Here is an 11,384-nt window from a genome sequence, read left to right as displayed (position 1 = left end):
TGTGTGTGTGTCATCAATGCTCCTTGATTTGTATAAGGATGCACTTAGGCTCACCTACAATGGTGGTGCAAGCTTATAACACTCACAAAATGTAGGATCTATTAAAAAAACACAACTTAAGTACAATAGAATACTATATTGCAATAGGCAAAGATATAAGGATGGGTGCATTCCACACCCATGGCAGGTGGAGATGAGCCATAATGCAGCTCCATAATGCAGCTATATAGGTGTGGAGACATGGGGTGGCTATGAGTAGACCACATAGGTCTGCGACGATCATAGTTGGTGCCATGGTCTATGATGTAGACTTGGCCCATAGAGATCATTATACAATTTCTCTATGACGTAGACTTGGCCCATAGAGATCATTATACAATTTCTCTATCTCCCACGGCCATTCGGGCTCCATCTTGGGCCTTGTAATGTCTGGACACGGTGTCCAAGGCTAAAGTCTAACTACCCGATGCGTCTCGTTTTTTGGCAACATGTTCGCACCTGCTTGTAGCCTACAATATGCTAGAACTACTAACACTATCTGACTAAGGCCACCATGTGGTGTCTAAACTAGCCTATGTGTCAAGTTGGTCAACTAGCTCCTCCCCATAATGGGGGCCTTACAAAGCATGAGCTGTCTAAACCCATTACAAAATAGAGTGAGGGTGGATATTGATATCTAATACACCTTAATACGGATCTCTAGATTACAAAGGGGTGCCACCAATGAAGAGCGTGCAACATTGTTTTTAGAAATAGGGTCAAGTGAGCATGTAAGTGCAAGGGTGCTCTGCACATAGCCACGAGAAAAAAATAAGAGTCTATTGTGATGGTATAAATATAAACGGGTCGGCAAATATATATTTTTCAAGGTATATGAAAGTATAGAAACCTTAGGAAAATCTTTCAAAATTTTTATCCTTTTAAGTGTTGGAGATTTCCACTCAAAACTACTGATTTGGGAGTTTTTTATGGCCAAAAATTTTCATTTATAAAGTACTACAACACTTTCTAAGGATCTAAAAGGCGATGATCAAGCTTACACCGGAGAGTTTTGTCTTAGATTCTTCATACATAGATAGCTCTTGCTGCTTGTCGGTCCAGCGATGGCGCTGCTCCCGGTGCCTGCTTTAGCAGAAAAACACGCCCGCAATTCATCAATATCCCTCGTCAGCGGAGCAGGCCCCTACACCTGCTTGCCATTATTTCTGCACTCTCAGTGGCGCAACAGAACCTTCAGGCTCGCTACCGCTAATATCGCAGAGGTCCAGCAGGACTCGCAGCAGAGTCAGCACTCGCAAAGCGCAAAGCGTTTTAAGGGCAACGTTAAAAAAAGCAGGAGCTCACCCCCATGGAATCCTTCCCACAAGAGAGCCAAGCAGCATGCACCTGCACGAGATGCGCATTATCCTCACGGTCGCTCGCCTGCGCCATGGCAACAGCGAATCGGGCCGCAAGATGAACGCTGCAATGGTGAGGATGCTGCAAGGGCAGAGAGTAGCACACATGCCCTTGCACAGCGCTCCGCCATGGCGAGGATTTTGGAGAAACTGCGTGACATTCAGAAAGCATTCGACTCTACAGAACAGGTAGATGCTCATCATTTGAAAGAAGGTGCAGACATTTCAGCTTGTCGGAATGTGGAGGCTGAAGGTGGTGGCTTTTCGCCGAGCCGTACAGCAGGTGAGCTGTTCCTTCCCAAACCCAACCAGAATCTCTTCTCCATTGGCAACTACTGGAGCACACCAGATCACCCTGTCCCAGCACCTGGCAGAGGGGTCCTAGACACCAAGTTCCCATGGGAGTTTGATGACCAGGATCAACAAGAGGAGGAGAACAAGAGGGTGAAACCGCCAACTCTTGCAGAGCTTACAATCCCTCCAGACCAATTGAGAAGGCTACGATCTCTCGGCATTCAATTGCAAAATCCGGTCAGGGTTGGAAGGCTAGGAGTCACAGACAACATTGCCGACGGTATCATGGGAAGATGGCGCTCGTGTGAGCTGGTTAAAGTGAAATGTGGGTCGGCAGTAGTGAACATGATGAAAATACACAGTGATTTAGAGGTTAGCATCTTTTAAACCTCACATACCAATCTTACACAGTAAATGGGGCCATGCTGTCTGTTAAGATTGCTCCTTTTTTCCTTGTCAAGTGTGGAAACACCTTTCCTTTTGGTGCATGTGTGTTGCAAATTTGTTTAGTGTGAAGTGGACACTGAAAGTAAGCTGATTTCTGTGTGGTCTTCTTTTTTTTCACCAGAGAAAGACTGGAGGCTTGGTCATCTGGAGAGCTGGGAGTGTTGCCGTGGTTTATAGAGGCAGCGATTACGACATGGCTAATAGAGTCTCGAGCAGCTTGGAGAGAAAGCTGGAGGGTTTGATCTCTTCGGGACATTTGGATGCTCATGCTAAGAGCACCTCGGATGATACGAATGAAGCAGATGTTAAGAAGGTCCTGCATGAAGTCAATGAAGCAACCTGTGACTCCAAGGTTGACACTAAGAGCACTGTGCTCCAACCTAATGTAACAGGCATTGATCAGGAGAAAGATGATGCCACTGATCAAGGTTTGTTCCCTCCAGGAAAGCTCATGAATGCGCATGCCAAGAACACCTTGCATGATACGAATGAAGCAGATGATGAGGTTTTGCATGAAATCAGTGAAACAACTGTTGACTTCCAAGTCGAGGCCAATAGCATCATGCTCCAGCCCAATGTAACAGGAGTTGATCAGGAGGAGGAGGATGAGGCCGATGAGAACATGGATTTGGGAATTGTACAGACTATCAGGAGGTTAAATGTGACACCTGATCCTTACATTGACAGAGAGTATGAAATGGAAGTTGAGGGCATCCTGGAAGGCTTGGGACCTCGATGCAAGGATTGGACAGGCTTGAAACCAGCTCCGGTGGATGCAGACCTACTTCCTCCAACTGTTCCCAATTACAGACCTCCATACAGGCTTCTCCCTTATGGAGTCAAACCAAAGCTAAGCAACCACGAGCAGACCAATCTTCGTAGGCTTGTTCGGCCCATAGCCCCTCACTTTGTGCTAGGTATTTCTTTTAGAAAATACCAGTGTCATGTTTGTCTCAGAGATTTGACTGTGGAGGTTTTATGGTCTTTGTCAATATGCATTATCCTTGAGTGATTTGTCTCTATTTATTTTTTGTGAGGAAGGCAGGAACAGGGGTCAACAAGGTCTTGCTGTTGCTATACTGAAGCTGTGGGAAAGAAGCGAGGTTGCTAAGATTGCTGTGAAGACGGGTGTACAAAACACGAGCAGTGAAAAAATGGCCGAGGAGCTAAAGGTTAGAAACATTCTACATAATTTTTGAGTTTCTGCAGTGTGAAAATAAAGATCTTGTTTTAGTAATGTTGTTCTCAATGGGCGCAGCGACTCACAGGAGGGGTTCTTCTTGCTCGAGATAAATATTTCATAACTCTCTACAGAGGGAAGGATTTTCTCCCTAAACAGGTGGCTCTTGCTCTTACAGAGCGAACAGCATTGTTGAGGACCCTAAAGGAAGGAGAGGAAAGCATAGGAGAATGCAAAAGCATTGGAATTCAACCAAGCACAGCTGTCACAACAGAGAAAGTACTCCAAGAACAGAACAAAGTTAAAGAAGAGGCTACAAAGTCTAGGCGGCTTACATTGGCATGGCAGTTGGAAAGAAAGCTTGCTATGGTAAGCTTAAAGTGGTTGTGTTTGGGATCCAGATGTAGAGGGTGTCTGTTTTCAATGCTTTACCATGATGCCTAATGCCCAGCTTATGACTTTGATAGGCAGTAGAGAAGAAAGAAAAGGCAGAGCAAGAGCTTGAAAAGCTAGATTTGTTTATGACGCCTGTTGATCGGCCCACTGATTCAGAAACCATTACGGAGGAAGAGAGATTTATGTATCGAAGACTTGGGTTGAAGATGCCTGCCTTTCTCCTTGTTGGTGGGTTTTTGTGCCGATACCAAGGTGCCACACCCTTCATAATGCCTGAAGCAGGCTTTGTGTCCTACAACTAACGCATATCCATTTGATGGTGTGGCAGGTAGGCGTGGAGTTTTTGACGGTTTAGTGGAGAACATGCATTTGCATTGGAAGCACAGGGAGCTGGTCAAACTTATTGTGAAGGAGAGGGATCCAGTGCAGCTACAAAAGACTGCCAGGATGCTAGAATATGAAAGTGGAGGGGTGTTAATAGCTGTAGTGAGTACATCCAAAGGTCAGGCAATAATAATGTATCGTGGTAAAAATTACCAGCGGCCGTCACTGTTGCGACCGTATAATCTTCTCACCAAGAAAAAGGCACTTGAGAGGTCCTTGGAAATGCAGCGTCGTGCGGTATGCACTTAACCCCTGATCTGAACCCCCACCCTATCCTTTAAGGTGTGAAAGGCAGAACTCAGGCCACCACCTTGCCCACCCTCCCCTCCATCACATTTTCTCTTTTCTAGAAAGTCATTCTTTTATCTTGCCAACGGAGGTTTCATGCATTGTACCGTAGCTGTTTATCACATTAAGATGGTGAGTTTTGGCAAGCATGCAGGTAGTATGTATAGAGATCAATTCTGGTCGCATCCCTTGGTTTTCATTATGTGGATGGTATCTGAAATTTCTCTATGGCTTCCATAGAGCATACATGCTTCCAATCGTTCAGGCTTGTTTGTTGTATACAAATTTTGATGTCTTGTTATGAAAGCAAGAAAGAAATTCTTGCCTGTCTACTTGACCAGGTTTAGTCCCGGCTTTACTTATCCTGAGTGTACTGTGCAGGTGTGTCACACTTTCCCTCATTTAAGCTGCAGCTGCTGTTAGCTGTATGCAGCTGCTGATAGCTGTATGCCTTCCTGATAAGGTTGCAATAACTTTGTCTGCTAACTGATTTTTCATCAAACCAAACAGCCTGCTGTATGGAATACCCCTTAAACTTGAGGAGAGTGAATTTTCTTCTTGTGAAAGCCTCTCTGGTTTTGTCACATGCGGACGCTCTGCAAGTCTTCTTGCAGCCCTAAGCACTGCATAGGAACACCTGATGCAAGAACAATCAGCATAGACAGAGAATACGGAGAGAGAGAGATCGCTGCAATTTCAATATATTCTTAGAGTACAAAAAGGGTACATCATCTGTGGCCTTTGGCCTTCCCAAAAGGATAACAAAAAGCCCTAATCTAAGACCTACTCCCTAGGGGAGTGAGATAGCTACAATGACCCATGGCCTAGCCTTTTATAGGTCCATGGCATGCCCAAGCAACTGTGGTCGACCAGCAGTTGGCCAGCAGAAAATCACATCTATTCATATATGCTGCCGACCTGCTTCATACTTCCTTACGAATCTGGCCGACAGGGATCTAAGCCCACTTCTGTGTGTATCTGGCCCTGGCATGAGCCTTGATCTAATCTTTATCTGCTGCAAAATCGGGGATTTAGCATGTCCATGTGCATGCACATGACACTTGTATTGATAAACCATTTGTTATGGCACTAGTACCTCTTGAAGAACCCCATCATCCACTAGCTTGGGCTTATTATCGTCCTTAGGCGGGGAAACAAACTGTGGGCCATGGTACTCCAGAGGATTACTCAAATGAAGTAATTAGTGCTGTTTCAGATGCTCAAGCTTAGAACTTACACCACTGAGCTGCTTTGATGATCTCGAAAGGACCCTTCTTCTTCAAAGCAAGTTTGACAGAAACTTCCCGGATTTGCTGGAGTCTCTGTTTATGAATCTTCTTTTAAACCTAATCTCCTTCCTAAAAAAGTGGCTATCCCAACGGTGCTTGTTGGCTTCACGGACCAGAATTGTCTAAGACTTCCAGATCTCTCCTATGATTGCTGCAGATTCTGATGTAGATCGAGCACAACGCAAGTCGCACCACAATGGCCTATGAAAGTCTCAAGTGCTCGGGTCATCGGGTTAACGACTGAACGACCATATACCACCTCAAAAGAAGTCATCTTCGTCGAAGTCTGGAGTGAATCATTGATGGCATGCTCCACCAACGGCAAAAACTCCTCCCAAGGTGTTTGATGCTCCTGCCGGTATTGGAGTGGAGTAGCGTGCAGGAGACAAGATGTGCAAGAACACAAGGTAGAGAAGCACACGTGTAGGAGAACCATAACTCCACGATATGTTTGTCATGTGCATGCACATGTACATGCTGATCCCAGGGCTGATCCTTGAAGGGCAACAAGATAAAGAACAAGATTAGAATCACTTTTGGACTACATTCTGGAGCTATAGCAGCTAGGCGTGGGCAGAAAGGCGGTGGGAATACCCAGGAGGCTGTCGGCCAGTTTTCATGAAGAGAAATCTCTGTTGGCTGCAGCATATTGGCCCTTGGGGGACTTGTTGAGGGGACCTACTGTGTCGGCCAGCCCACAATTGTTTTCAAGGCCTATAAATAGGCTTGGCTAGGCTTCTTGACACTCATTCAGTCCTCCATGGGCTGAGTCATAGAATAGGGTTTAGACTAGGTGATTTACCGCCTTTTGAGGGGAAGCCAAGGGCTTGCCATGAATGTACCTTTTTGTACTATACGAATATACTGAAACTCAGCTATCTCTCTCTCTTCTCTTCATCTCTCTTGCTTGCGTTTTGCATCAAGTTGTTCTGGGGTGGTATTTAGGGCTCAAAGAAGACTCCTAGAGCTTCTCCATGTGACATTGGTATCAAAGCATCAGGCTCAGCAAGGCTAAACATTGATTCAGTCCCAGACGAAGGTGCACAGTCCAAGGAAAGGAACACAAGACATAGAAGAAGTTCCCAAGAGGTTGGTTGGTGGTGTTCCACAAGACCCAAGGGGAATGGCAGTCGTGTGAGTTGGGTGCCACTCGGGGCACACCAGGAAAGGCTTTTAGGCGACGGTTGCAAGGGAAGATGATCCTCCAAGGGGTGCATCGAGAGTGCTAGACTCAATACTCAAGAAAAGAAGACCGGAGAAAGTGTTTAGGGAGAAGGCATGAAGGGCTAGGGGACTGGATGGAATAGATGAAACTGGCCTGACGGGCGGTGAAACAAACACTCGCACATAAAACACTTCAACGCCATTGAGGACCTAGAAAAGGAAAACAAACAGGGGGAGCTAGAGTGCTCTTGCAAATAGTACACGGACACCGATTGGCCCCAAAACGCAGTGGCGCCCCTTGCGGTATTTCTTTAATTGATTATAAGAGCTTTGATTACAATAAGGCTGGGAACTCAGCCGTAGAACTCCTGAAGCCTGCAAATACCCTGCATCATGGCTTCATATCCACTCGGCATCCACAAACAAGTCCAGCCATTGTTCACCTCAAAAGACTCTCACACATTGAGTCCTGCATACAGAAGTCTTTTCCCATGATCAGGACTGCCACAACCATCCATAGCCTCTCACCCTATGAACAGCATCACACCCTGACACATCCAGTGCTTCTGCATCACAACACAGACTCCCAAACTGTCTCTCAAAAGAGAACTCGCATCACAGCACAGCATACCATACAGTCGACACACCTGTACCAACCTTCTCTACCTTCCAAGGGTACTATCCATCTCTGTCATGGATTCCCTGTCCCCTGCCCTTTACCAAACATTTGTCCATTCCTGTACCTTCTGCCTGCATGTGACCTATCTCTTGGAGAAACCCAAAAACATGTTTCCTCGAGAAACCTACGACCTGTTTCCACATGAAACCCTTAGGCCTGTTTCCCTTTGAAACTTTTGTCCTGTTTCCATACAGAACCATTCATGGCACCATTCAACAACAGTGCCAACAACGGCATACATCTAGTTACCTGTTCCCTCATGAAACATCTGGAAACATAGAGATGCTCATAACTGTAGGTCCCTCTGTTCCTTTCTAGCAGGAACAAAACAACCTGCTCCATGAGCATGCAGCCATGCGAGCTTGCTTCACTCCCATGCCAAGAAACACATTCAAATGACCTGTACTTGCAGCCAACCAAAACATCCCATAAACAATCTCAAAACAGTCCTGGCTTTGCGCCTCCTTCTGCCCGCCTCCTTCCAAAAGAAAGAGAGATAGAGAGAAAGACCTGTTCAGCCCTGCGCCTCCCCTCCTGCAATGGCCAGCAGTCCTGCGCCGCCTTCCATGGGAGAGAGAAATGAAATGAAATGAAATGATATATTAACGTCTTCAAAAGGCCAAAATGACCTATGAGACCAAAAAGGTTACAACAATTGGTGGATCTGATACAATGTCTGTGTAAGAAAAGCTAAAAACAACTAACTGAAACTGAAATAACTGTGAGGAAAAGTACGGTACTAGGAGCTCCTAATGGATAACATCTGGGAGGAAAACTCTAGCAACAAAGGTAAGCTCGATGGCGGATATCCTCAATGTTCTCCATGGTGAGTACTCTGACTGGACGTCTCCCATGCCGTGCTAGTATGGTCCTGATCCTCTGTTGTAGTCTCCGCCGGTGTCGAGATGGGCCTCTCATCTTGGGGCGCCTGGACCGCCCCAGCTCTATAGCCCGATCAATCAGTGTACCTCTAGTGCGGCTATACTCTGGGGCTAGCTGCAATGCCTGCTGGCCTGACTGCTCAATCTCTGGTCGAAAGAAGTCTGTAATCTGCCTCTGTAGGTGTGTCTCCCTCTGTGATCCCGTCCCTCTCAAGAGACCCTCTCTATGTCTACGAAGCTCCAGCAAGTACAATCCGAGGCATCTCTGATCCTGGTATCTCATGACTCTAGAAAGTGGTCCGAAACCCTCTCTAAACAGGCAGTGAAAATGGCCTCGTATCTCATAATATACTGGACAGTGACATATGTAATGTAACTCTGTCTCTGGCTCCATCTGGCATAGCTGACAAATCCTGGCCTCAGCTGGTACTCCTCTGAATCTGCCAGTCTCAATCTCTAGCTGGTGTGAGGATGTGCGCATCTGACCAATAGCACACCGTACCCCATGAGAAAGATGAGTATCCATGTAGCTGGGTCTAATCACAAACCCATCCTGCGTGAGCTGGAGAAGATGATCCCTATAGAAAGCCATCTTCGTACCAAGCTCTTGTGTCGGCTGTATCCATGTCCTCCTAGTGTCCAGCTGAATCAAGTCCTGCCTGATAAGTCTGGTAATCTCTGCCCGTGTGAGAGAGAGGGAGGGTGCATCCAGAGAGTACTGAAATGGAGGTAGCCTTTCCATACTAAAGCCATGCAACTGGAACCAAGCTGTCATCTGTGCATACCAACATGATCCGTCTCCCTGTGATGCCAACTGTCGTGAAGACTCTAGGGCTAAGCGAGCATATCTGTCTCTAGGGAGAGCCCAAGTGCTATGTATAAAGGAGACTGATCGAGTGAGTGCCTCTACCACCAATGGGGGGGCAGCCATCTCTGCACGGATAATATCATGTGGTACGGAGGCCTTGGCCCTAATCATCCGGGAAATCATAGAAACCAAGGGCCTCTCCATATGTCTCCATCCATCAGTGCTACCAGCTCGGCTGTGGTGATCCACTGAGGGTCTCCATATCTCCACTCCATACAGCATGGCTGAAGTGACCAAAGTGTCAAAGAGCCGGAGCTTTGTTCGAGGTTCGTGAAACTGAACCTGCGAACACATCCTCTCTAGTCTCCCCAATGCTACATAAGCTCTGGTCAATCTGGTCTCCGCTGCTCTCCTCAAGGAAAATAGTGGGCCACTGAAAACCACACCAAGGTAAGTATATGCATCTGTATACTCCACTGTCTCCTGACCATATGTAAAGGTGGGTACTGACCTCCTAACCCACTGTGCTGTGGTGTTAAACACCATCACCTTGGTTTTACCAAGGTTAACAGACAATCCACTGTCCTGTGCAAATGTGTGCAATGCATCCCCTCTGGAGAATCTGAGATTAGCACAATATCATCAGCATACAATAACAGCGGAATCCATGTCCCTGCTAGCTGTGCTCCTCTGTCACCCTCCCGCTCTACATAGTCTGAAACCTCATCCGCGTACATCCCAAATAAGGTGGGAGAAAGGGGGCAGCCCTGTTTCACTCCAATAGTGGAGTGAACCATCTCAGATATACCCTGAGTAGTACGTACCTGTCCCACAACTGTCCTGTATAAAGCCATGATTCCCCAAATCAGCTCTGTGGGCACTCCCATCTCTTGTAGTCTGCGCATCAATCTGGCTCTTGGTACTGTGTCAAAGGCTTTGCGGAAATCCACAAAGCAACAATAAATCCTCCTGCCATATAATCTGCCCTCCTCAATAATAGCTCTGAGTGTCAAGATATGGTCAAGAGTGGAGAAACCTCTCCTGAACCCTGCCTGCCCTGATGCACGTATGCCCTCTCTCTCTGCCCATCTACTCAACTCCTGCTCAAGAACAGATGCATATAATCTAGCCAATGTGTGACCAATCATGATGGTACGATAATTCCCAGGAAGCATGGGATCCCCTGACTTGAAGATAGGCACAATCGTGGACATATTCCAAGTCTCAGGAAAACCCTCACACATGGCTCGGTTAAACATCATAGCAATAAGCTCTGCAAGCATATCTCTGGCATGAATAAAGTGCTCTGCTACCAAACCATCATGATCATATGCTCTCCCAGTCCTCATCCTGTCAATAGCTTTCTTTACCATCTCAGCAGTAAAGAAAGCACATGTCTCTGGGCATGGCTCCGATGGGTCTGGCAGGGGCGGCTGTCCTGCTGCTGTGTACAGGGATGCTGCATACTCACCCCAAATCTCTGTGGAGGTAATGGCTGGTGATGGTGAATGCTCATGAAATAGTCTCCACGCCTCGCCTGAGTCCCGACTCATAAATAACTGATACAAATCCCTCTCTAACTGAGCAAGATAAGCCCTCTTCTTCCGTCACACTAGGTGCCGGAAGGTAATCCGTGACTGTTTGTGAGTGGTAACACCCATGAGCACCTCTCTCTGTAATCTGACCGTCATCTCTCTGCACTCCTCATCATACCAACTGTTCTGGGGGCATGTTCCAAGATCGTCTCCGTGTAGGCTGACTATGGGGATATGCCTCTAATGCTGCAGCATGAAGCGTATCTATCAATATCTGAGTGAGCTCATCTAATGGCCGTCCCGGCTCCCCGGCACATAAGCGTCTGTATATCTCATCCGTGTACACGGTGTCAGTCTCCCTCGTAAAGGTATAACGAGTGTGTGTGGAGACCTGTCCCAATGGAGCGGTGCTGAACTGAAATGTGAGAGTGAAGGACAAGATAGCATGATCCACTGCTATTCCAACCGGCCTAGTGCCTACCATAAAATCCTGAAAAGAGGGAATGAGACTGGGCTGAGCCATAACATAGTCCACTGTACTAGCACCATGCCTATGTGGAAAGCAAGTGAAACCGCCCGATGTCGGGAATCTCTGTAGGCCATTCAGGATGGCCAATCCATGTGGAGTCCCCATGTCTATCA

At 46.9% G+C, this 11,384-nt stretch overlaps 1 protein-coding gene across 1 annotated transcript in view; it reads left to right on the top strand.

Annotated features, from left to right (window-relative positions):
* The first annotated feature begins 995 nt into the window (after positions 1 to 995).
* Positions 996 to 11,384, top strand: part of LOC147605190 (CRM-domain containing factor CFM2, chloroplastic-like) — an 81,472-nt gene continuing 71,083 nt past the window's right edge. Inside the window, exons 1-6 of the mRNA XM_086794165.1 lie at positions 996 to 2,063; positions 2,260 to 3,055; positions 3,180 to 3,310; positions 3,397 to 3,687; positions 3,786 to 3,942; positions 4,043 to 4,335. Coding sequence (XP_086650291.1) covers positions 1,104 to 2,063; positions 2,260 to 3,055; positions 3,180 to 3,310; positions 3,397 to 3,687; positions 3,786 to 3,942; positions 4,043 to 4,335 — 2,628 coding nt within the window. The 5' untranslated portion in view covers positions 996 to 1,103. The remainder of the gene's footprint in view (positions 2,064 to 2,259; positions 3,056 to 3,179; positions 3,311 to 3,396; positions 3,688 to 3,785; positions 3,943 to 4,042; positions 4,336 to 11,384) is intronic.

Source organism: Cibotium barometz, chromosome 60 (genome assembly GCF_041138505.1).
Source record: "Cibotium barometz isolate CiBa-2024 chromosome 60, ASM4113850v1, whole genome shotgun sequence".
NCBI classification, from domain to species: Eukaryota; Viridiplantae; Streptophyta; class Polypodiopsida; order Cyatheales; family Cibotiaceae; genus Cibotium; species Cibotium barometz.
The sequence above is the reverse complement of the archived record's forward strand: the minus strand, read 5'-3'. Positions and strand labels throughout refer to the sequence as shown.